The sequence below is a fragment of the Phoca vitulina genome, unplaced genomic scaffold (assembly GCF_004348235.1).
Source record: "Phoca vitulina isolate PV1807 unplaced genomic scaffold, GSC_HSeal_1.0 scaffold40, whole genome shotgun sequence".
Classification (NCBI taxonomy): Eukaryota; Metazoa; Chordata; class Mammalia; order Carnivora; family Phocidae; genus Phoca; species Phoca vitulina.
In genome coordinates, this window is record NW_022589743.1 from 9013464 (window position 1) to 9041132 (window position 27669).

Consider the following 27669-nt stretch of genomic DNA (forward strand, 5'->3'; position numbering starts at 1 on the left):
TCCCACTCCCCCAGGCTTGTGCCGCTTGTGTTCCCTCTCTCGCTGTGTCTCTCTCTGTCAAATAAATAAATAAAATCTTAAAAAAAAAAAAAAAAGAAATGCCATCTTTATCTCTAATAGTTCTTCAGTCTATTAAGGCGATGCTAATACAATCACAGTAGCTTTCTTTCAGTTAATGTTTGCATGGTTTATCTCTTCCTATTCTTGTATTTTCAATATGAGCATGTTCTTACTTGTCTTTTGTAAATAGCATATATTTGTACCATTTTGTTTACCTACTGGAACAGTCTGTCTTTTAATTGGACTATTTAATCCAATCAATGTAATTATTAATGATTTGGATCTGTTTTTACCATCAAAGCTTTTATTTCAGTTTATCTCACTCTTTAAATTTGTTTTTAGTCCCTTCTTTTTCTTTGAATTACTATCACTGCATAACCCCATTATGACAAGATGTTAGCCTATTCTTATATGATTGTTCTCTATCTCTTGCTCTCCTGTTATATTGATAATATTGATAACACCCAGACCAATGATTCAAATATTTTGGTTTCAGAAACTCTTTATACTCCAAATATTTTTTGTTTATGGAAGTAATATCTATTAAAATCTTTCATTTTAAAAATTAGAACTGAACTTTTTTTTTAAAAGATTTTATTTATTTATTAGAGAGAGAGAGAGAGAACAAGCAGGGGAGTGGGAGAGGGAGAAGCAGGCTCCCCACTGAGCAGGGAGCCTGATGCAGGACTCGATCCCAGGACCCTGGGATCATGACCTGAGCTGAAGGCAGTCGCTTAATCAACTGAGCCACCCAGGTGCCCAAAACTGAGAACTTTTAATATATTTATTAATTCACTGAAAAATATAATAGCAAACCCATTACATGATAACATAAAGAACATATTTTCATGAAAAATACCTGCATTTTGCAAATGAAAGAGTGGCATTGTTTCACATTTTAGCTGATCTCTTTTTGTCTGCCTTAGAGAAGATAGCTAGATTCTCTTATTTGCTACAACATTAATTAAAAAATAATTTATAAGTCATATGGCCTCTGGAAAACTCGTGTATACACCCATGAGAGGGAGTGACAAGGCAAATAACATTTTAGTAGTATGATGGAAATTGTTTTGCCCTTGTGGATCCCCTGAGAGAGTCTCAGGGATTTTCAGGGGTCTACAAGCCATATTTTGAGACCAGTGATCTTCAGACTTTAACAATGCATCCAAATCATGGGGAGGCTGGTTAACTCACAGATTGCTGGGCTCCATACCCAGAGTTTCTGATTCAGCATGTCTAGGATGGGGTCTGACGATTCGGATTTCTAACAAATTCTCAGGTGATGCTGCTGCTGCTGGTCCACTTTGAGAATCACCGATCTGGACTTTTAATTCTATATTATTATGGATATAATTTCTCTTTGTCTTTACTTGTAACTACTTTTAAAACAACATCAAAATCGGGCGCCTGGGTGGCTCAGTTGGTTAAGCGACTGCCTTCGGCTCAGGTCATGATCCTGGAGTCCCTGGATCGAGTCCCACATCGGGCTCCCTGCTCGGCAGGGAGTCAGCTTCTCCCTCTGACCCTCCCGACCCTCCCCCCTCTCATGTGCTCTCTCTCTCAGTCTCTCTCTCTCAAATAAATAAATAAATAAATCTTAAAAAAAAACAACAAAACATCAAAATCTACTAAGATATTTCATCACTGTCACCTCACATACATCTTACACTATCTCCTGGAATTTTTTCTTCTCTAATTGAAGTACTTAATACAACACTGACTTCAGTATGAGTGTTTTTGTGACAGTCAGAGGGTTTTGATGCTTGAGAATATTTTTAGCATCACTGCACATTTAAATAACAATTTGAGTGAATATCAGTTTCTTGGTTTTATGGTTCTAGATATTTTTTTCCCCAATACATTGAAAACATTACTCTAATATTTTTCATTCTTTTTTTTTTTTTTATGGCTGTTTCTCATGTTCTATTGAAACATCTGAAATAACTTAATCCATGCTTGTTAATGCAGGATCTGTCCTTTTTCTCTAGGAGTGTTCACAATTTCCTCCTTGCTTTTGATGCTCTCACATGTTCTTACTAGATCTAAATCTAATGTGGGGTTTCTCCTTGTATTTCCTCTTTGGGATTCTCTGGCCCTTTCAATCTGAAGCCTTCTCTTCCTCCATGTTTCTCTTCTCTTTCATGCAGGGAAACTCATCTTCATTATTTCTTCAAGTATTTCCTCTTCATTATTGCTCCCTCTTTCAGGGATTTCTGTTATCCCAGAGTTATCACTTCCACTTCTATTCCTTCTACCCCATCACCTCTTAGATTTTTAAAAATATTTTATGTGGGTTTCTTTTTCTTTTCTTTTTTCTTTTTTTTTTGCTTTTTATTCTTCCCTCTGGGAATTTTTTCTCAGTGCATTCTTTCCATTGCTAACCCATTCCTTTAGCTAATTCTTTCTGCTGTCTCTTTCATATATATTCTTTACTTCAACTACTTGACTTTTTATATCTAATATTTCTTCATGGTCCTTTTTAATGCTTTCTTCTTATTTTGCATCATTTTGAAATAATTTCTATTATTTCTTTTAAATTTTTCCTTAGGCAAACAAATTTTTGGTGCTAATATGTTGCTTTTGGTGGAATATATAACCTACTAATTTCATTTGAAATAGGCATGCTCCTCAAATGTCTTATTATTTTGGCTTGTGAGCTCCTTTTCCCCTGAGATAGTCACTGTTTTGTCAGGCAACCATAGACCTTGGTTTGCAACAGCCCTAATTAACTCAGGTTAGGGAGCTAAGCCCTGTGAAAGAGAAGGCCAGGCATGGAAAACCAACCAGTCACTTCTGGCCTTTAGGTCAGGGCCTCATTCTTTGCCTTCCAGAAGGAAGCATCCTTAGATTGTATAACTAATCAGCCCTGGGAGTTTGGAAGGGAAGGAGCTGGAGAACTCCTGCTCAAAGTTAGTCTCCACTTAACTACTTCTTAGCACCTCGCAGACACATGTCTTGGGAGCTGCCTCATTTGTGTCATCTAGAACACCTGGATGGGAGCCAAGAGCCGTGTGTGATGGCAGAAATTGTTTGCTCAAGACAGTAACAGAGGAGAGCAAGAGCAGAGCACCAAGAGTTCCTGTCTTATTGTACCCTCCCAAAGCGTGCAGTTATGCTTCCTATTAAAGGCCAGAACCTTACCCATATGCCAGTTCAAAATACATAACTCCAGGTCTCCCAGAAATTTTTTGGCATTTTTCTCTTTTAGTTCTTTGGGGAAGGCAGTCAGCCTTCATGCTTGGTTCAGTGTCTTGGAGAATCTTGATCCTAATCCATTTCTAATTTTTCCAAAAGTGTGATCTTGGACAAGTTACTTTATTTCTCCTTAGTTTTCTTATCTATGAAATGGGACTAATATATAATATCAATAGCAATGTAAAAATTAAAAATAATATACACACATATTTTATATATTTTATATATTAATATACAATACATGCATATATACACATATTACATGTATTAATATATTAAAAGTGGTTAATATTATTGTTGGCATGGAGTAGACACTGCTCTATAGTTGCTATTATAATTGTTGTGGTTGTTACATGTGGTTGTTATAATTGAGGGCTAGAGCCTGACTTTCTATTCTGCAATGGAATGTTCTGGATAATGAAGTGCAGTACTGCTGTACCTGTAATGTAAGAAGTTGTTTTTATTGTGTTTGAAATACATTACTGACATTATATTTCCTTTTCCTGTGGGGTCATGTATGTGCAGTTACTCAGAGGATTTGGGGGCCTGGCCTCCAAGAAAGGGAAATGTGGCCCACAGAAGTCAGCTGAGCAGAAGTAACTGACCCAGGGGGAGGGTATGGATGACCATTGTGGATAATGGGAATAGCCATATCCATGATCTAGCATTTACTTTACTTTTTGCATGTTGCAATTTTCTTCTGTTAGAGCCCAGTACCTTCAATAATGTGATCTTACACATGGCAGAGTGGTCTTGCTCATGCTTGGGTAATTAAGGGATTGAAATTAAGGAATAGAAATTAAGGGATAGAAACAGTTCTTGAGGCTAGAAGTTTGAAATCAAGGAGTCAGAAAGGCCATGCTCCTTCTAGAGAAGGACCCTTCCTTGCCTATTCCTAGCTTCGGTGGCCCCTGACATTCATTGGTTTGTGGCCATATCACTCCAATCTCTGCCTACCTGCCTTCATGTGGTCTTCTCTCTGTCTCTGTGAGCTCTCTTCTTGTAAGGATTGTTGTCATTAGGGATAGAATGGATGCATACATCCCATTCTTGGGGTGATGAGTCTTGAGAAACTGATCATGAAATATTAAGAAGTCTTCTACAAAAACCTGATCCAGTCTCAGATGGTTGACTGAGGTAAAAAGGGACAAACAGGGTGGACCTGTGGGACACCCCAATATGCCACAGGGATTCTCAGAAATATCTGAGGCAAGGAATCTGGTGAAAGAGTAGGCTTCCTACAACAGCAGGATAGGGGGTAGACAAGTTATGATTTGCCATTAAAGGCAATTGTGACTCTATAGGATGGAGAACCATAACTGTTGCATTGCACTGTTAGTTCTGAGTGCTATCTGTTAATATTACCACACTCCAGCACTTGGTATGCACACTAATGACAGATGTCTTTTGCCTTGTCTCTAGCTTGGATGGCTCCTGTGGGCAGATCTCTTGACCTTAAGCCACTTGATTTGTTAGCCTCCTGCCATGGGCCCTTGGCTACCCTTCATTCAGCAGCACTGACTTTTGAAGTGGACCCAGTGACATCATAGTCAGCCACACCTACTGTAAGTTCTCATGCATCCTTAATTTCTCTCTTCCCAGGATGGATATGGGATGGGAAGCAAAGAAAATATGTATGCTGATTTCTTAAACACACACATATTTATTCTTAAAATATATGTTTCTTTTCTCCCTTGGGGGCCAATGAAACCTGCTTGAGCTTTCATTTCCACAACTAAAATGATGTGGCTCATTTCTTATCCTCATCCGAGGAACAGCCAATTGCTGGTGGGTCAGTGAACTCCCAGAGGGGATAAAATGGAAGCTGATGCTATTTTAAAAATGCCAGGAAATCTTCCACTATGCCTAAATATGGGTACAGGAGACCTAGGTTCTTTAATTGCATCTCCCAAGTTCAGTAATTACTTTGAGAAGCTTCTTGGATGAAGGATATCTGAACAATTCTCTTGGAGTCAAGGATATCTGAACAACTCAAAGGGGCTTTGACTGCCTCCTGGGCCACTTGCATAAACTTCACTCTGCAGAGCTCATAAAATTCCAACAAGGCTGGACAAAGCAAGGTCCCTCCTTCCTTGGGGACAGAGCCTGTTTCCTTCTACCCTGAGCAGTAACACTCACAGCCTTTGTTATGGCCTCCTTAGAACTCTGTACATAGCAACCAGGGCAGAAGGTGAGCTGGTCTCTTCCTATTAAATATGATGCCACCAAGCTGTTACTGTCAGTTACTGCCATTAAAATGACAGCTGTTGGTCAGCCCTTAGTGGAAAGAAACAGTCTTCTCTCTACTCTTGTTTCTCAGTCAGAACAAACTTTTCACTCTATCCCAAAATGTGCATACTGACCCAAAGAGGGTTACTCTGAGAATTTCCCAGGCATCATCTACCTAGGAGGCTCAGCATTATGAGCTTAAGGACAGAGCCAGGATCTCAGTGGAGATCAGTGGCTTGGCTTTGAGCCTTCACTGTTCCCACCCTCCCTAGCCACCCCCTAAGCTCTCCCAATGATTGGGCCCTGAGCTAAGAACAGTTTTCTTCTTTTCAAAGATGTAAAATCCATCAGGAACTACTCTCCCTCCCACCCAAGTCAGGGAGTTGTCATGGTGGAAAGAGACAGATGTGTGTGTGCATGCGCGAGTGTGTGTGTGTGTGTGTGTGTGTGTGTGAGAGCATGCACACCTGTTCCCATATGTGCATGTTCATGGGGTTCTTACATGTGTATTTAATGGGCATATGTGAATTTTTGTGTGCATGTTTATATCATGTGTGTAGTGTGTTGACAGAGAACTTCAATCTTCTTTCATCTCATTTCCCCATCCACAGCTGGCCCGATTTTCTTTATGGCCAGGTAACCTCTTATAATTTATTTGCTTTATTTTTTCTGTCTTCATGTGTATGTACGCAGCGAAAAAAATTGATCAGAATTTTGACAAAGAGTATTGTTTGCAGATAGGAGCAGTTCCTCTTGGTTTGGTGGAGGTTTTTTTCCTAGAACCCAGTGTTCGGGGCCCATGTAGAGTAGAAGCACACTGTCCCCTCTTTATGTCATAGCCTCGTCCCTCCTCCCCACCTACCCATCCTTGATTAGGAGGCTGTGTACTAGTCCAAGGTGGCTGCGAGCCAGGAGGATGGTGGTGACCAGGTCCAGGAGGCCTCAGGCCATGATCCAAGCCACGTTGGCTGGAAACTCCCAACAGCAGAATTCTGCTAAAAGAATTCATGCACATCCAAAAGTCAGGAAGGAATGTCTACCTGTTGACCCAACTACTGCTGAATCGCAAACCACTAGGAAACAAAGTCCAGTCTCTAGAACTCCTAAAACCAGAAAGAGGAAGAGCGGAACTACAGTCTCATTATCCGAAATGAACAAACCATCTACTGATGGAGAGACCTCTGAAGCAGAGTCAAATTGTTCTTCCGTGTCTGAGCTCCAGGATCCTATTTTAAGAGTAACTAGGAGACGGCAGATCTTAGTTGCATGCACTCCAGTGTCCAGTGTTTGGAAAAGGCTGAAAATAACTCCAATAAATCAGTCTCATATTGAAGAAGGCAACGACGATGACTCTGGAGCTGAATCACATGTCTCAGTTATTTCTAGAATTGTGCCGCCCACAGTAATAACTACAAGGACCAGAAGAAGTAAGGCTAAACCTGTAAGAGATCCAAACCAAGAATTACATTCAGAAGCTATTTCTGATGCTGAGTCATCATACTCAGACATTTCTTCATTTTCCGGAGTTGCAACTATAAGAACAAGAAGTATGCAGAAGTTACATGCACAAACTGAGGAGAAAGATATTAACATTGTACCAGAAAATGAAAAGCAGATCATAAATGTGCCTATGAATTCAGAGGATTCAGATACCAACAACTTGTTTACTGATAAGATCTCTTCCTCAGATAAATAAGCCAAATTTCTATAATGAAATTCATAATGACTTCGATGATGATTCCTTCCACAGAAATTCAGAAAAAAAAAAAGAAAACCGAACAGTGCAAAAATGCCAACGTTTTAATATGAGAGGAGAAAAAGGCCAATGTGGCACCTCTCAAAGAAATAACAAAGCAGAATAGTAAGAATTTAGATGAAGAAACCAAGGGAATAGTAGATGAGGAAAAAGAAATAAATAAGAAAAATTCTCAGTTGGAGAGCCTTTCTGAACCTCAGGACACTGGCATTCAGCGGTTAGTTTCTCAAAGGCATTCAACCCCCCAAAATAATGAGACCACATCAGAGCCCTCACATCTGAACTGTGAGGCTATAATGAAATCATTAGCTCAATCATTTGCAGTGGTGGAAGTGGACAGATGGAATGAAGAGAGAAAGAGCACCATAAAAACAAGTGACTTGACAGAATTTGGTGATAGTGGTAGTGATGAAGAAGAGTGCACTGTTACAGGTATCAGTGAAGACAGGAATGAAGGAAGGGATGTGGATTTTGAGTGTGAAACCAAACTATTCAAGTCTGAGCCCCACACATCCCTGGACAAAGGTGATTCTGTTTTATTAGTTCTGATCAGTGATGAAAGCCAGCAGTCTGAAAATAGTGAGAATGAAGAGGACACTCTGTGTTTTGTTGAAAATAATGGTCAAAAGGAATCATTAAATGGAGAATGAGAAAATATGTCATGTGACAATGCATTGTTTGTAATTGACACAACTCCTGGATTGAGTACTGATAAACATTTTTACTTGGATGAGGGAGACAAGGCAAGTGAGGTTGCCATTGAGGAAGAAAAAGAGGAGGAAGAGGATGAAAAAAGTGAAGAACCATCAGACCATGACAGAAACAAAGATAGTGAGTTTAGTGATGAAGACGACTTACTAAATAGCACAAAGTCTAAACTTCTGAAGTTGACAAGCAACAGCATAGAGCCTTGTATGAGTATCAAGCAGTTGGGTGGTTTGTATATTAATTTCAATGCAGACAAACTACAGTGGAACAAGAGAACCCTAACACAGATCAAGGAGAAAAAGAAAAACGAGCTTTTGCAGAAAGGAAGCTGTGTACTTTGGGTGAGAAAGAATGACCTGAGGCAGCTTGTTAGCCAACTCTTGACATCTTTTTAAAGTAAACTGAGTGCCTGTGTTTGTTCCAAAGCTTTTTGTTTAACAACATGTTCTGAAAACATCTCTTGGATTTAATATCTCATGATCCTTCTTCAGGGACTCACTGATACAATCATATTAACCCCATCTCTGCCTCCTTCATATGTCTGGAAGTATAACATGAGATTGGGAGTCAGACAGGCTCAAATATTGAATTGGGTTACTGCTCATGTAACCTTGAGTTAATTAATGAATTCTTACTTCATCCAGAAAAAAGGGATAATAACAATAGTGATCTAATCGGGCTATTGTACAAATTAAACGACACTCACCTTGTGAAAGTCTTAATGTGATACTTCACAAGCGGTAAGTACTCCGTTAGCTATTTTTATTTCCCCTGCCTGCTCCCAGCTATTGCTGAAGCCAACTTTCTCACACCTATCGCTCCTTCTTGCTTCCCTACTCTGTTGATTTCCTAGTGCTGCCATAGCATAGGACCACAAAATGGGTAGTTTAACACAACAGAAACTCTCTCTCACAGTTCTTGAGGCTAGAAGTTTGAAATCAAGGAGTCAGAAAGGCCATGCTCCTTCTGGAGAATGACCCTTCCGTGCCTATTCCTAGCTTCTGGGGGCCCCTGACATTCATTGACTTGTGGCCACATCACTCCAGTCTCTGCCTGTCTCTGTCTTCAAGTGGCCTTCTCTCTGTCTCTGTAACCTCTCTTCTTGTTGTAAGGATTATTATCATTAGATTTAGGGCCCACCCAAAGTTCATTATGATGTCATCTTGGGATCCTTAACGAATAACATCTGCAAAAACCCTATTTCCAAATGAGGTAACCTTCTGAGGTTCTGGGTGGACTTGAATTTGTGGGGGTGAGGGAGGAACATGAGAAAACATACTATATATACCATCCTAGGCTCCTCTCTCTCTCTCTTTTTTTCAAATCACCTCAAGATTTGTAACTATCAAATTCCCTTGTTTTATTCTATTTGTATTTTGCTCCCTTTTTTCCATCCTCCCTGCTGTGGCCTATTGCAGCTTTCACTTGTGGACTCTTCTACCCTGTGAATTGATCTTGCTTCTCTGGCCTCGCTCATATCCATTCTCCACATTGCTTCGAGGGTGGTCTTGTACAAGTACAGACAGATCTGATGAAAGGGTTCTTTCTTCTCAAAAACCTTTAAAAGCTCCCAGTGTCATTAGGATAAAATGCAACATCTTAGCATTCAGGGCTCTTCACAAGCTGGTCACAAACTGTTTTCCTAATATTGCACTGCACTCTGTACTAATCACTTTCAACTGTCCAAGCCCACACTAACCTAGGTCTAAGGAACAACCTTACTATTGCTGCTTACTATTGCCTTGACAGATTTATTCCAGGGTGCAGTCTCGGAGATCAGGCTCATTTAAGTAGAAGGTTTGTTGGGGAGTTCCTCAGAGCAGGTGTTAACTTGGGGCATGGGTGTGAGGAGGGAAGTTGGAGGCCAGTTCTAGAGAACGAAGCTTGAGGGGTGAGTTTGGTTCCACAGAGATGGGAGCTTTGGAGCCAAGGAAGTCAGGATCAAGTTTGGAAAGGGAGGACAGTTGGTGAAATAGTTAACACTCTAATGCCTGAGTTGAATGAGTGTGATGCATTCATTCACCTGTTAGGGGCCAGCCAGGGGCCTAGGCTGGGCTGGCTTAACATCACCATGGCAGGATGGAAAGTGCATTCTGTGGTCAGTCTCTGCACATCTTTCTGGTCATTAGGGAGGGACGCATGGACCACAGAGCCCAGTGACCTAATCCTTGTGACTCTCTGTTCTCTTTCTTCCTTGTTTATTCTGTGGGATCTAAGGCACTGACAACCCCAGGTCATAACTTGTATTTGTGGATGTTTGCTGTTGTGGTTTCTTCAAACAGCTGGGCACATGGAAGAACTGAGCTTTCACTGTTTTTGAGACTATCAGGCCCTGTTTGTTTTGACTCTTGTTCTTTTGCACATTTAGTTTCTGAGTTAGTTTGGACCTAGGTTGAGCATGAATCAGGAGACTGAGCTTGACTTGATGGTGCCTAAGGAGTTCCCTCTCTGACACTTTATGTCTCTGAATCCAGCAAATTAGCTGAATGAAATAGCATTTTCTCTCCATTCTTGATTTGGCCAGTAAGCTCAATGCATGACCGCTGCTGAGTAGCTGACATCCCGTAATCCTCTGGCATTGGCTGCAGCATAAAGAAGCAGTGAAGGACTTAAGCTGCTTCAGAAGTGATTTACAAGGCTAACAAGATATAACCATTTCTCAAACCCATGTTGCAATTTATTACAAAAACTTCTTTCTTCTTCTTCTTCTTCTCCTCCTCCTCTTCCTCCTCCTCCTCCTTCTTCTTCTTCTTCCTCCTCCTCCTCCTCCTCTTCCTCCTCCTTCTCCTCCTCTTCCTCCTTCTTCTTCTTTTCTTCTTCTTCTTCCTTTCTTCTTCTCCTTCTCCCTCTTCCTGCCCTTCTTCTTTCCCTCTTCCTCCTCTTCCACCTCCTCTTCCTCCTTCTTCTAATGCTTTCCTTGACCATAAGTCATTACAGGGAATTAACAGAGGGTTTCATGTTGGGTTAGGCCTTGGGAATGACTATTTCTGGCGTAGTCAGTTCAGGCTGCTAGAACGAAAGTACTGTAGACTGGTGGCTTAAACAACATTTATTTCTCACAGTTCTGAAGGTTGGGAAGTACAAGATCAAGGTGTCAGCAAATCAGGTGTGTGTGGAGGACCTCCTCCCTGGCTTGTAGATGGCCACCTTCTTGCTGTGTTCTCACACTGCTGAGAGAGATTATCTCTTTTGTGTCTCTTCTAATAGGGGCACTAATCCCATTCATGAAGGCTCCACCCTCATGACCTAATCATCTCACAAAAGCCCTACCTCCAATTACCTATCACATTGGGGATTAAGCTTTGACATATGAATTTGGGGGGATACAAATATTCAGCTCATAGCAGGGTCTAGCATCTTTATTTAACAGAAGGGAGAATTGAGGTGCAGCACTGACAGGACCCTTGCAAGATTCCCTAAGACAATGAGCAACAGGTTGTCTGATTTCCAGTGCAGGGCTTTTTCCTCTTTTTTTTTTTTTTTTAAGATTTTATTTATTTATTTGAGAGAAAGAGGGTGTGAGACAACATGAGCAGGGTGGGGAGGGGCAGAGGGAGAGAGAGAAGCAGACTCCCCAGTGAGCAGGGAGCCCGATGCAGGACTCGACCCCAGGACCCTGGGATCATGACCTGAGCCGAAGGCAGATGCTTAACCGACTGAGCCACCCACGCGCCCAAGGGCTTTTCCCTCTTATATCACGATCATGATTCTTTCTGCTTATTTAAATGACATGATTTTATCTCAATCCTGCTTTGACTATTTTTTTCTTTTCTTTCACTTAAAAATAGAAGACAATTTGTAAGAACACAGAAGAGCAAGGATTCTGGGAAGATAACCACCTAATTGCAGCTCTCTTTTCCTTGACCCCCAACTCCTTCTTCTCTTGGGCTAGATGGGAGGGATATGAGGCTGAGTTGAGGAGGGAAGACTAGACAGAGGGCTTTCTTCCTCAGGAAGCAGAGTTAGAGCTGGAAAGGAGATTGCCCTGTGATAAGGAGAAGACAGCCTGGGGAATCCTGAGAAAATTCTGGTTCTGAGATATATGGTCCTGGAGGAAAGGGTGACATCAGCCTTGAAGGTATCTGGTTTCTCTGGTCCTTATGAGGCCAAGCAGGAGCTAGATCTGGGGGCTGCATCCTCTCTGACCCTGAGGTGGCAGAATATGAGAACCTATTTTAGCTAGAATGTGGAGGCGCCCTCTGGGTGCCTTCACAGGTGACTGACAATCTCCTGGGAGTAGAAAATATTTCCCCCACACTACTGTGTGGCTGACACCAGTTAGAAGACTCCAACAACCAGACCTGAACATAAATGAGCAGACAAAATGGAAAGAAAACTCAGTGACGTGGTCCTGGCAATTAGAAGAGGAAAGAAGTCAGAACCTATAGAGCCCCTTCCATGAATATGACTTGCTAGAGTGTAACAAGTGACTGTCTAAACCCAAACAAAGACATTGAAAGAGACTCAAGTGCACCACAAACATGGAGCCAAACCACATGATTTCCCAATTCAATATCTCAGCTGACTGATTGAAGGAGAGAATGGTCACTGGAGACAAGTGGAAGATGTATCTCAAAGCCCAGAGCAAAGATAAAGATAGATGCTATGGGGAGAAAGAAGTTTGGGGAGAGGCATCCCAAAGACGTGACATGTGAAGAACAGAAGTTCAAAAAAGAATTGGGAAAATAATTAATTACTTAACAAATAGTAGGGAGAGAAGGTATCCTGAGTTGAAGACAGATCTGAATTTGCATTCTAAAGGAGTTCATCAAGTTCAAGGCAGGACTGATGACAAGTAACATTCACAGGCAGTATTCTGGTAAAATTTCTGAATTCCTAAGACAATGTGAATATATTACAATCTTCCAAGAAGAAAGAACAAGTTACCTACAATGGAAAAATTGTGAGAAAAATATTGGGCTTCTCATCTATAACATTAAAGGCTAAAAGATAATGAAACAGTATTTGCAGGCTATGTAGGAATACTGTATAAACTGATATGAACTTTATTGCTTGCTAAGGCACAATACAAATATTTGCTGATATTCAGGTCCAGGAGGTAGCATTCATCAATTCCCCCCATATTCCACTGATTAAAACTCAGACATGTGGCTCCAACTATGCAAGGGGATGGGACAGTCTGGGGATCATGAGCAGGCTGACTTATGCCATAAAACAAGACAATACAAAAGAGAGAATAGAGGTGAAGACCTTGTAATTCTTTCCTTACTTGGGATTTTCTGACTTTTACCTAATTCTTGTGATAAACCGGATCCATGATTCTATTAAATCTATGGTGCCTTTCATGCATTCAGTAGATAGTCCTTCTGAGTTTATTCTGCCAGGACCTGATATGCAGCAGAGAGTAAGGCCAAGAAAAATCCTGGCCTTCATGGATCTAGTGGGTGTCCTGATGCATATAACAGTTATGAAGAATTGGAGGCCAGCATCCAGTATTGTACAGCAGTCTTGGAACCAGACAGATCTCAATTTAAATTAAAATCCTGGCCATGACAGAGCCACTTTGTGGACCTTGAGAGAGTTATTTCACCTCTTCAAAGTACAATTTCCTCATATATAAAGTGGGTATTGTAATATCCCACAGTGTTGTCTTTATGATAATTAAATAATCAATCAATAATGCAGGGAGCACAAACATCCTAGATCTTAGAAGCCTGTGTCTCCAAGAAAATAAGGTCTCATATATTTATTAGAAAAAATAGATTCTTAAAATTAAAAAAATCATGATCACTATTAAGATCTATATAGTAGTACAGAAGTGTATAAGGTGAGAGCTAGAAGTGCTCACCCTTTGCTTCTAGACCTACCCTCCTTAGGTAATCATATTTACCCATTCTTGCTTATCCTTTCAGAGATTTTCTATGTGTCAGCAAGCATCTGCACATCTATATGTGTGCTTGAAAAATTACAGGTGGACTTATGCTACGCAGTGTTGTGTACCTTGCTTGCTCTGTCACATAATATACCTTGGACATTTTCCTACGTCACTATATGTAGACCTCTCTTACTCTTTTTAATAGCTCAGTAATGCTTCACGGGACGTGTGTATATCATGGTCTACGTGTTCTCTACTGATGGGCATTTGGCTTATTTTCCAACTTTTGCTGTTGGCTGCAGTGCTGCTGCAAATGCCTGTATATATGTGTATTTAGACACATAAGAGGTGTATCTGTTGGATGAATTCCTAGAAATTAAGTAATGGGCACAAAGGATTGTACATTTTATATTTTGATAAAGCTTGCCCAGTTATCTTCCACATGGTTGGTACCAATTTCTATTCCTATCAACCATTTTATGAGAGTGCTTCCCACCCGCTGCCATAGTCATCACTAAATTACTTTTGAGATGAAAATGGTATCCCGTTGTTGGTCAGTATGCATTTCGTTAATGACTAGTGAGGTTGGGCATCTTTTCCTGTTTATCACCATTTTAGTGTCTCTTTTTTCCCCTCAGATCTGTCCTTTGCCATCTCTAATATTTTCTCTTGTTTGTTTGTTTATTTTAGAGAGAGAGAGAGAGAGAGAGTATGTGCACAAGTGGAGGGAGGGGCAAAGGGAGAGGGAGAGAATCTCAAGCAGACTCCGTAAGGAGCCAAAGCCCCTGTGGGGCTCAATCCCACAACCCCAAGATCTCGACCTTAGCTGAAACCAAGAGTCAGTTGCTCAATCGACTGAGCCACCCAGGCGCCCCTGTATTTTCTCTTTTTAATAAATGCTTCCAAGGAGTTCTCATTATAAGGATATTATCATTTTGGTATCAAATGTGTTATAAATATTTTCCAGTGTGCTATTATTTTAAATTTTTGTTCACAGTATTTTTGCTATTCCAGAGTCATATTTACTATTCTTTTAAATGTATGGTCTCTGGGTTTTATACTATATTATTATTTTAAACGCATGGTCTCTGGTTTTTGTACCATCATTAGGAGGGACTCTTACTCTAAGATTAATTTGAAAAAGTTACCTATATTTCTCTTAGCACATTCTGGTATTTTTAAAAAAGTTTTTGAATCTTTGTTACACCTAGAATTTATTTATTTATTTATTTATTTATTTAAGATTTTATTTATTTATTTGACAGACAGAGACACAGCAAGAGAAGGAACACAGCAGGGGGAGTGGGAGAGGGAGAAGCAAGCTCCCCGCCGAGCAGGGAGCCTGATGTGGGGCTCAATCCCAGGACCCTGGGATCACGACCTGAGCCGAAGGCAGACGCTTAGCGACTGAGCCATCCAGGCGCCCCTAGAATTTATTTTTGAATAAGGATCAGGGTAGGTGTCTAGCTTTATTTTTTTTTTCTGAATAAGTTGGTAGTTATACTAATATCATACGATGAATAGTTGATGTATTTTTGCACTATACTCATTTATATATGTTTCTCACTAGATATCCCTAGGTGTTTTGGTATTTTTGGTGTCTCTGTACTAGTCCATTGATTTATCTGTCTTTTCAGCATTAACATTAGTTTAATGTAGCTTTATAATTTAGAAATAACATCTGACTAATGCTAACCCATTGTTCTTCTTTCGGAATCTCCCTATTCCCACATTTTTATGTCTTGAGATAAATCATTTTTGTGAAGTGATTGGATTTGATCAGATTACAATGAATTTATAGATTACATTAGGGAAATTGATTTCTTTTTAACATGGGGTTTTCCAGTCCTCTTTGTTCCTTAGACAAACTGTAACATTTTTAAATAAATGTCCTGGATGTTTCTTATTAAGTCTTCCTGAGTATTTTAATCTTTCATTTACTATTGTGAACTAGATTTTAAAAATTGCATTATGTTTTCTAATGAATTTTTTGATATCAATCACTTACTCAACCACTTACTCTTATCCACTACTTATTCTTATTTTTAAAAAACATTTTCAATCAATTCTCCTAAACTTCCCAAGTATAAATCACACTATTTATAAATAATGATAATTTTCCCTTCTCTAATCTTTTTTTTAACTTCTATTTTTTGTGTCAGATTGCACTGGAAAGTATTTCCAGGGGCGCCTAGGTGGCTCAGTCGTTTAAGTGTCTGACTCTTGGTTTCAGCTCCAGTCAGGATCTCAGAGTCCTGGGATTAAGCCCTGTGCTGGGCTCTGCACTGGGCACGAAGTCTGCTTGAGATTTTCTCCCTCTCCCTTTGCTCCTCCTCCTGCTCGTGCATGTGTGCGTGCTCTCTCTCTCTCAAGTAAATAAATAAAATCTTTAGAAAAAAAAAAATAAAATCCTTTTAAAAAAGTATTTCCAGAAAGAAGTTACATAAAGTCGTGATAATTTTTGTTAATATTTTGCCTATATTAATGTTAAATATGTTAATATTTTGTTTTTTGTGATAATTTGCTTTTTTTTTTCTATTAACAGGAGTATTTATAACAATTTTCCATTAAGCAGGTAGCATATGGGGTGCCTGAGTGGCTCAGTCGTTAAGCATCTGCCTTCGGCTCAGGTCATGATCCCAGGGTCCTGGGATCGAGCCCCGCATCGGGCTCCCTGCTCGGCGGGGAGCCTGCTTCTCCCTCTCCCACTCCCCCTGCTTGTGTTCTCTTTCTCGCTGTGTCTCTCTCTGTCAAATAAATAAAATCTTTAAAAAAAAAATAAAAAGCAGGTAGCATAGTTTGAGATACTATTTTTTTTTTTTTTCATGTTAAAGAAGTATCCATTATGACTTTTCAGCATCTATTGAAATAAGTGTATGCTTTCTGGCCCTTTCACTTATTAATGGGTGATTTGTAAGAACATATTTCTTTTTTTTTTAATTTTTAAAATTTTTTTAATTTTTAATTTTTAATTTTTTAATTTTTATTACTTTATTATTTTTTTAGTTTATTTTTATTTTTACATTTTTTTTAAGAACATATTTCTTAACATTGAACTATCTTTGGATTTCTGAACAAGCTTCAGGTGGTCCTAATATATTATTAGCCAATGTACTGCTAATTCTCTTTGTAATATTTATAAGTTTTGCATTGATATACATTAGATTGGGCCTTACGTCCTGTCAGATATTTGTGTTATCATTATGATGGCTATATAATTACAGTATGGAATCTTACTTCTTACTCTGTCCTCTGGCATGGTTTTAAAAACACTCGTGCTCAGGGCACCTGGGTGGCTTAGTCGTTAAGCGTCTGCCTTCCGCTCAGGTCATGATCCCAGGGTCCTGGGATCGAGCCCCGCATCCGGCTCCCTGCTCAGCGGGAAGCCTGCTTCTCCCTCTCCCACTCCCCCTGCTTGTGTTCCCTCTCTCACTGCCTCTCTGTCAAATAAATAAATAAAATCTTTTAAAAAAATAAAATAAAATAAAAACACTGGTGCTCTTTGACAGCTTTCACAATTGATCTGTTTATTTTTTTTTTCCTCTCTTGAGTCAATTTTGGCAGTTTGCTCCAGGTTTTAAAGTATGTTTCCTTTGCAAATATTTCTTAAAATTATTTTCATTTCTCCTTTGTCTGTGGTTATTTTTCTATTCTTATTCCTTCTCATGTTTTCTCTTGATTAGTCTAGGTAGTGATTTACCTAATTTATTGCTCATTTTAGTTACAGTTCTTTTTCAAAGACCCAGTTCATATATGCATCATATTCTTTTTTGTTTATAATTAATTGATTTCTGCCTTTACTTTTATTGATTCCTATATTTTAATTTGCTTAGGATTTTTTTTGTTATTCTTTCACTCCTCTGTAGAAAGCATTTTGTCAAATGCCTAATTAATTAATGTGCTTATTTGTTAACATATACACTTATTAATTTTGATTAATTTAGTTCTAAATACAACTTCATTTAGGTCATACAGATTTTTTGTTTTTTTGTATTTGTATTTTTAAAATGTATCAAACTTATGCATTTATATTATTTATAGGTTCAAATAGTATCAAATAGTAATGCAAAGCTTTATTATTGACCCAGGAACTCCCTGTTCTTGGATTTTAGTTGCAGGTAGATATGGAAATAGTAAGATCAACTCTAATCCTTACATTCATTTATGCTTTCATCCATGTATTGCCTATTTGATCTGCCATATGCTATGGAGTTGTCTCAGGAAGGGGCACCAGGGGATCCTCAGGGGACCTTTGTTTGAGGAAGGGGCTCTATTCCTGCCTCAGCCACGATTCCTTTTATTTCTTTTATATATAGTGCTTTATTTGGAGAGTTTATAAGAAGACAAATTTCAACAGTGTATAGTGTTTTAACTTACACACATGTACAATGTTTATATGGAAACCCACTTGTGAAAGCTCAGTACATTATTGGACTCCAAGAAGCCACTGATGACAAAACACATTATTATTTAATGTGACATTAAGAAAAAAGAGATATGGCTCATTAGATTATGACACATAATCTTATTTTTAGAGAGAGACATAGAGGTGCTAAAATATGAAAAACTATCTTATTGTAGACTAAATATGGCATATGCTTTTTATTTTTTTAAGATTTTATTTATTTGTCAGAGACAGACAGAGACAGAACACAAGCAGGGGGAGGAGCAGGCGGAGGGAGAAGCAGGCTCCCCACTGAGCACGGAGCCCGACGCGGGGCTCCATCCCAGGACCCTGGGATCATGACCTGAGCTAAAGGCAAACGCTTAACCGACTGAGCCACCCAGGCGTCCCAGCATATGCTTTTTAGATGTGAATTAGAATTAAAGTCTTAGGTTGGCTTGACAATTTCGTGACTTTCTTCAAAGATTAAGTGACCAATGAAATCTGAATTGAGGAGTTCCAGCAGAAGACCATTTGCTAACTGGGCATCTGAATTCAGCTTAAAAAGTAACATATCACACTTTCCTTCTCTCTGTTCCCATTCCGGATGATCCAGACACCATCAGCTCTGTTCAGTCTCCTTGGCAAGACTGCACATCCCTGAGCCAGAGTCTGCTGCTTAGTCAGGAGGGGGATATGTCCTATGTTCAGGGTTTGGAAATATCTTCTTGGACATTTTTAAGCCACTAAGTGCTCAGATGAGCTCCCGCTGTTTTGCGCTCCCTCCCCGGACCATGTGTATCCCAGCTGGAGCCTCTTCTGCAGCAGTCCCACAGTCTAGAGGATGATATGTCATCAGCCTCCCTCTTAATCTTGGCATGCATCTGCTGCTTTCTTGACAGTAGTCCAGAGCTTCTCAAATGTTTCCATACGGTGGCTCTGATGACTCCAGAGCATGAGAGTATAGAACCTGGAAGCCTGGAGGTCCAGTCCAAAGCAACCGGCTTGAAATCTGAAAATGTTTTATGACTCCCTTCATCTGAAACATTTTTACAAATTAAGTATTTAATTTTGTGGTTTTTGACAATGAATATAGTGTTTTCCCCAAAATCTTTAAGTAATATGACCCCAGGAAAACATGCCATATGTGTACCTTTTTGCTTTGTGTAACCCACACACCACTGAACTGTGAGATTATGCATCCTCCACTTGGATAAGCATGGATGAAGGAACCAGGGGGAATCTGAGTTCAGGTCCTGGCTTTGTCATTTAGGAATTAGGTGATCTTGGAAAGTTAAACTCTCCAATTTTCAGTTTCTCTATCTGTAAAAGGGGGATTAAAGACACCAAACTCACATGATTCCCGTGGAGACAACTGTGTATTTAGATTGCCCGTCGTAGTTCTGTGGATGTGGTGAGTGCTTAACAGCTGTTACTTGCTTTTCACTCTGTTTCCTCCTTTTCTGAAGAAATTACTCCTCCCACCCCTCCAACCTCAAGCCTAGAGAGAGGACCAGATCGTCCATCTAGTCCATCCCCCTGCCTCTGCCAAGTCTGCAATTTCCAAGCACCCTGAAAGGAGAGCTATCTGACCTTATCCTAAAATTCCTCAGACAAGCAAACTGCAATCAATTGGCAACGCATTTCAGCTCACAGAATTGTTCTTTTGCTAATTCATCTATTCACAATACACATACATTGGACCTATCCACAGTGGGCACTGTGCTAGGTTTCAGAAATATAAAAACACATTTGACATAATTCCCCTCCTTAAGATGCTCATAATATAGTAAGGAAAATCTGAAAATAAGTAATTGCAATGCCAAGTAATTAGTGCTACGATAAAAATATTCATAGACTCATAAAACACATAGGATGGGCATCTTTTAGGAGCTGGGAGCAGATGGATAGCACAGGATTGTTGGAAATGCTTCCCAAAGGAGGGGACACCTGAACTAAGATCTGAGAAGCAAAGGTGAGAAGGGGTTTTGAAGGTCCATTTCAGGCAAAAAGTCTCAGAGATAGCATGATTCAGGAAAGTGAAAGTTGTTCAATGAGACACAGTGTAGATATCATGAGGAATGATAAAGCGAGTGAGGTGATAGAAAACACAAATATCCAACTTTGCTCTCGTGAAAATGGACTATATAAATCTGAAGACAGGTAGAAGAGAGAGATTACTGTAGTAATCCAGGTGAGCTATGTTGAAAGTCTAACCTAATGGCTGAGGCAGAATTAGAAGATATCAGGATTAAGAGTCTTGAAGGAGGTAGAAACTTGGTATAAAATAGTATAACTTTCTGGGTCCCATAGAATTTGTCTCTATCCTTAATTTCCACTTCCCACATGGTGTTCAGGGCACTTGGTATCATATCATTCTAGAGTGGTTGCTAAAAGAGGAGGTAATAGAAACATTGGTTGAGAAATTTAATATTTTAAATCTGACAATGGTAAGAAACAATCACATAGTTTTTTTAGTGTACAAAGAATATGGTATCTATTGCTGAACTAACAATAAAAATGAATATTTCCAATCATTTTATTTTTTCAATTGCTAATTAATTCTATGAAGTCAATATGATATCTTCACAATGATGGGAGAAATATGCATAATAACAATAATAATGTGTGTTAAAATTCATTATAAACTATAGAGTGCTTTTATATATATTTGCTCATTTGATTCTCCTAATGGCCCTAGGAGATAAATATTTATCCTCATTTTATAGGCAAGGAAACTGAGGCACAGATTTACTTGAGGCCACTCAATTGCTAAGGCAGGAATTGGTCTCAGATTGGGTGATTCCAAAGCCATGCTACCTCCCTCTGTGATGCAAGTAGTGGGATCAAGTTTCCTTCTCCTCTTGGGAAGCAATTTGGGATTCTGGGTTATAGCAGAAACCTGCAGGAGGAGATGAGAATGCATCTTAGTTCATGTAACTCTCTCCCTGACCTCCTGTAGACAAATCACTTGGCATGCTATTGGAGGGGTGGGGGTTTATTTAGTTTTTCTGGATGTTTCTTTAAGGATGTTAAGAGGAACAGGCCAATAGTAATCTCAAACAGGATATCCTTTAGGGAAAACACTCCACACTAAATACAAACAAGAGATTTCAGACTGAAGAATCGCAGACACCGAAGAATCCCTTTAATTTAGTTTTTTTTGTGTGTGCGTGAGTGCGTGCATGCGTGCATGTGTGTGTGTGGTGTGTGTGTAGCTAGTTAGTTTCAGAGTATCTCTTAGACTTTTTAGTGGACCACCTACTAGGAATATGTGTGAGTCCTTTGGTACCCTGCAAACTTTGGCAAATGTTTTTCAGGATTCTTCCTCCTACATATGTTTGTGCACATATGTTTTTTCTGTATATTTCTTTATGTGCTGATATCTTTCTTTTCTTTCTTTTTCTTTCTTTCTTTCTTTCTTTCTTTCTTTCTTTCTTTCTTTCTGTCTGTCTGTCTGTCTTTCTCTCTCTCTCTCTTTCTTTCTGCCAATAACCTTGCTCCTAGAGTAGCTAAGTCCATTAAGACACTTAAAAACAAGGATCAATGAGCTCATTCACCCCAAGTTCAGCCAGGACCACCCACAGTGAATCATGTGGACCAGGATTATTTTCACTGGGGACAAATCTTCAGCAGATTTTGCTGTCCCCTGGCTTTAGTATTTGGTCTCCACCATCTCTTGGGTCACCGAAAGAGGAGTCTACTTGTGTAGTCTTCTGACTGAAGTTCAATCAATGATTAGTGTCCCTGGAAGAGGAGGGAGTGACAAATCAGTCCTCTAAACCTCTGTTGCATTTGTGTTTGAACATCCCTTTCCTGCCTACCAAGTGTTCTTCTGAATACCCCATTGTTATAGTCATACTCACCACCCTTTGGAGGGATTTAATGGCTAAATCAGACCTTTTTTTTCATGGCACGTCTCAAGGCGGACCCCAACCCTTATCTCAGCAACTGATCTTTCCCACTGCAAATCTGGTGCCAGTGTGTCCCAGAACCCTCTGGGCCCCTGAGAGAGCACTTCAGAGTAAACAAATTGAAATACCAAGAGGATATTTACAGCTCCTGACCAAGCTCCCAATTTCCTTGGCTGGCCCTGTAGACAATGTACTCTTGCATTAGCCTTCAATTGTACTGTCAGAAATTGATACAGGACCGAGATTGAGAAAATATTATGCTAAGCCAGTCAATAGGCAAACAAAACATTGTCTACCATTTCTTTATAGGATCTTGGGCTAAATGTTTGTTTGCTTTCACAGTGATATCTCAGTCACCACAAATTCTGGGTGCTCTCTTGCTTAAACTTCCTGATCTATTTCCCAGGGACACAAGGGAACCTGGCTTTGGAGCAGGGAGAGTCCCATGGCACCTAACAGCATATGCTTTCCTGGTGTTAAGGGACAAATCTCTCCTCAGCAGACTTCTGCCCACTCAGCCCCACTATGCAAACTCATAAAACTCACATTAAAGCAATTCTGAATGGAAGCATCTCTATGCCCATCTAATGCAAGTATCCCAAGCCCCACTATGGGCTAATATGTCAACCAACTGATGCTTACAAATTGAAGCCTCTAGATTTGTTTTGAGTCTCTGGAGAGAAAGGCAATCAACTGTAGAATGTTCTTAAATTCATTTTTTGTGCTCTAATTCTTTTTCAAGAATCTAACCATGTGTTAAGAATCTAACCCAGTATTTTGGAATCTGTGATCTGTAATAAGGTCTTATTAAATTCTGTGTTTCCTCTCCTTCATACAGTTATGTTCATTTCCCCTAACTTCATACACCTGCCTCTGTTCCTTTGCATTTGTTTATTGAACCTAGAATCCCTTTCTTTTCTCTGCCTTGCGAAAGTCTACTCATCTGTTCAGATTTGATTTAAAGGTCTCATGTTCAATCCATCCACTAGGAGGTGAAATACACAGCCCCGAGCCCCTCCCCTCTGTCTACATTCCCTTATCATTTCTACCATTTGCTCTTTCTACCACCACCTGTATGGTGTCAAGTGCTGTCCCCTAGAGCTGGGACTAGGGTGAGGCAAGTGAGGTATCAAGGACACAAACTGTTAGGAGGTACTCACTTTCTGGGCTGTGCACTTAAATTATGAGCCCTATACACCTCACTTATCTCCCCTGGTCCAGCTCCTGCTCTCCCTGCACAAATCCTCTCTCGGGAAAGACTGGTGCATGTCAAATAGGCCTAAGTGTAAATGTGTTGTCTTATATTTAAATAATTGCTTAGGCTGTTTTCTCTTGATTTTTCAATTTAAGATACTAGCTAACACTTTCTTACCATGGCAGAAGATGATTCAGCTCTCTTAAATGGTCACCCACCCCCTCTCCTGACAACATGCTTTCCTTCCCCGATCCTTAGAGTATAATCCCATCACACTTTCACAAGGTTGAGTTAATAATCTGTGTTTACATTAGTATGACCATGTCAACATTATCACAGCTGAGTCTGCAGAATACAGTGTTCGCATTTCTTCTCTCCATAACTTTTTGTTTTTCTTAGAATTGATGGTTTCTTTCACACTTCATTTTTGCATAATTCTTCATTTACTTTATCACTGATGAAAGCCTAAATCATTTCCAGAACTACAAACTCCTTTCAATATGGTCAAAACACCAGGGAACTTACTGGTGCCATCTCCCTCTATCCCCCTGGAGTCCTCCATTCTCCAAGCTGGGTTGGGTTGCTCAGCTGGTACAGGGCGATTGGCCTTCACCTTCCTCTTGGGAATTCCTTCACCTTGCTGTGTGGGATCCCTAAGTCCTGGAGCCCAGGATGTGGTTATTCTTGGCTTACTCTCCTTTAGCAGAATAAATCTTTGACAACTTGCATGTAAAAAAAATATGTCTTTATTCGGCCTCACACTTGATTCATAATTTGACTGAGAATAGAATTCTGGGTTTAAAACATTTTTTCCCCCAATGGCTTTGAAGCGTAGCTTCATTGTCTTCTAACTTCCTACTGTGAAGAGCAGTGATTCCTGATATTTTTATGTGCTTTGCCTTTACCCCCTTTTTCTTTGTCTTTGGAAGTCTTTAGGATTTTCTCTTTATCCCTAGTGTTCTGAAATTTTATGATGATGTATGTTGGAATAGGTATTTTTTAATGCACTTTGTTGGTCACTCAGTATTTTGTTTCTTTTAGTTTAAATCTAGAGACTCAGTTCTGGGAATTTCCCTTGTATTATTATTTTGAAAGTTTCTTTCCTTTTATTATTTTCTTTTTTTCTTTTCTTCATCTCTCTTTTTAAAATTCTTGTTGGTCAAATGTTGGCCCTTGTTCCAGTTATCTATTGATATATAATAAGCCATCGAAAAACCAAGCAGCTTAAAACAACAGTAATCATTTATTTTGCTTGCAAATCTGTAATTTGGGCAGGACTTGGTGGAGGATAGCTTCATCTCTGCTTTATGTGGAATCACTAGGACATCTCTAATGAGACTACAGTAACTACCTTCCAAGATGGCTCAATCACAGGGCCAGCAAGTTGGTGGTGGTTGATGGGTGGTTGTTGATATCTTTCCACATGGCACTCCCCACAGGGCTGCTTGAGCTTCCTCAGAGTATGTGGCTGAGTTCTGGAGTAGTATTACAGGAAGCCTGGAAAGAAGTTGCAAGGCTTCTTATGACCTAGGCTTGGAAGTCCCAGAACATCATGTCTACCACATTCTATTGGTCAAGCAAGTCACCAAGACCAGCTCTATTTAAGAGGAGGGGATTTAGACTTTACCTCTCAGTGGGAGAATAGCAAAGAATTTTAGCCATCTTTAATTTGCTATTACTCTAATTTTCATGTATTTCTTTTATTTTTCCGTTTTTGACTTTTTCTCCTAGATTTTTGAAGATAGCCTTAACTTTACATTCCAGCCCTTCAATTGACCTTTAGCAAAAATAATTTTTATTTTTAATCATATTGGTCTATTTCCATGGACACTTCTCTAAATTCACCCATTCTTGTTCTGTGGATAATGGTATTTTTTTATCTTCTTATCTTTTTTCCTATATTATAGTTTGTTAGTTTCAATTTTCTTCTCTGTGCAAATTCCCCCTTTCCCCTATTCTTCTTCATCAGTTTATTGGTCTTGATCTCTGCCTTTCTGGTTAGGGACTTTCCTTAAACTTAAATCTGGCATTTTTTAGCTAAGTAAAGCACTTAGACACTGACAGGGGACTCTGGGTGCAGAGAGAGTGTGTTGAACACTAAGCATCATTATAGGGTGATCAGGACTGAGCCAGCTTTTTCATCAGATGAAATAACAGTATCTGTAGGTGTTTTTGTCTGGGGCCAGCCCACTTCTATGGAGAAGAAATACTCAAATCCTTCCCAGGGAGTATAAGACCACCTGACAGAGGTCTGGGAACCACGCAGTAGAAGGGAGCTAAGGGTCTTACCATTCAGAATGTAAACATTTTAATGGCCTTGTTTTCAGTATGATAATTCACCTTGCTTCTGTCTGCACCTGGTGTCCCCAGTTCAAAGCCTTTGTGATTCACTTCCAAGAGATCAAGTCTCCCATGTACAGTGTGAGTTGGGGTGGTAAGGATGGGGGGGACTCCCCTATTTGCTCAGAAGGAAGGAGATGGGGGAACCGACTGCTCCTTCCATATACAGACCATCAACCTATCCTGTTTTTAGTCTTATTCCTCAACTCTGCTCTCAGAGGTATCTGGTATCTCAAATTCCTGAGGCTTTTTGGAACTCCATGACCCCGAATCTGCTTGCTCCATTTTGACTTCCCTCAGTGGTCTTTGGTTTCAGTATTTCCTCTCCAGTAAGTCTGTAACCATGCAATTATCCTTTTAACCTTCAGAAATATTAATGTTTTAAAATCTATTATCTTCTTATCTATTTTCTTTGTCTTTGTGAATTTCCACTTTTCCTCCCTTTACTATTGTTTCATTAGAGTTTTGAGTGGAGTGGAAATATGCATTGAGTCTGCCATGTTTAACCAGAAATCCACCTGTATTTTTCTTCCCATTGGGGAACAGTTAAATGTTTCTTTTAAGATAAGAACAAATTCCTTCCAGATGACCCTGAGGAAATCCACAGGATCGACCAAAGACTCTCTCATTTCTGACCTGCAGGACCAAAGCATGTTTACTGGGGCTAATCCAGACAGTGAGGGAGTAGCTAGCCTCCAGGCTGCCACTGAGCCCTTACAGGCTCACATCACACAGAGACAGACAGAGCCAACTACAGTTGTGCCTGCCTCCACATTCGGGGACCAAAGAAAAGCCACATTTGTTGGATTTGCCAGTCACTAGGCTAGGCACTTAATGTGATATATATCTCATTTAATTCTTATAACAAACTTAGGAGATATGCATTATTATCACCTCCATTTTAGAGACAAAGCATCCGAACCACAGAATTTTAACATCTTTCCAAGACTACACAGATGATACATGGCAGAGTGAATCCAGGTCTGCTTTTGAGAATGTGTTCCTACTCTACTTTGTCTCCTAATTATATATGACCTATGTGATTACATTTTTTTTGCCTGGAGACCATCACATCTGGACCAGGGGTTTTTGGCTCTGGCCTGAGTACTGATGGGAGGAGAGACTCTAATCAAACCTGGTTGCCTTTTTAAGGGAAGATTTCATTGTTTAAAAAAAAATATCTACAATAGAAATCTTTTATCACACGGTTCGGTATGTATCATGCCTTAGAAAGGTCTAACAGGTAAACTTAATCTCATCAGGCTTCTATTAAATGTTGGCATTAGCTATAGATCTTGGGCAAATGACTTCACCTCACATCCTTGGATGGAGGTAACAACACCTCAACACAGAGATAACAAACAGAGGACACCCTGCACTATGGCACATGCACAGTATATTTCAGAAAACAGCAAATATACAATAGCCCTATGGTCCGGCTATCTGGGCTGAAAAACATATCTACCTTAAATGAACTCCTGGAGGAAAGATCCAAGCCTCTCCTGTATACCATATAACTCAGTACTCTGTGGCTCTGACCACTGGTCTTTGGGTACAGAAGGGAATGAGTGATGGGAACCAGTGTGCAGAATTGTTTTAACCCATATGGACATGGTCTTCTTTATAATCTACTCAGTTCTAAGGAGATGTACCTTCTCTCCTCTCCAGAGTTCTCTCCCTGTAGGGATTATGCCACATACTGGTTTTCAGTGTCTGCTTAAGATCTGGCTGCTGATGAGTCAGGGGAGAGGGAATGGACTCCAGGGTCTGAGATATCACAGGGTTCCAGGGGCTGGAGTGAAGGAACAGTTAAGAAGATTCTTGGCCTGTGTCTGGTTAGAGATGGAGGCTGGATGCCTCCTCATGTGAGGATGAGAAAAGTTTTGGCAGCCAGGCTTCCAGTCTGTGTAGAGCAGTGTGACTTAGAGCAGAACCTCTCAGTCTTCAGCGTGCATATGAGTCTCCTGGGGGATGCGGTCGCATTAAAAGCAGATTCTGATTTTTAAGGTCTGTAGTGCGACCTAAGACACAGCCATTCTAATAAGCTTCCAG

The 27669-nt window shown here is 39.9% G+C and overlaps 1 protein-coding gene across 1 annotated transcript; it reads left to right on the top strand.

Moving 5' to 3' along the window:
• Window positions 1-6400: 6400 nt before the first annotated feature.
• On the top strand, window positions 6401-25053 carry LOC116647690 (deoxynucleotidyltransferase terminal-interacting protein 2-like). The gene is given in 4 exon segments (XM_032429242.1): window positions 6401-7137; window positions 7139-7246; window positions 7284-8289; window positions 25009-25053. Coding segments are annotated over 4 exon segments (1896 nt in total).
• Window positions 25054-27669: the final 2616 nt, after the last annotated feature.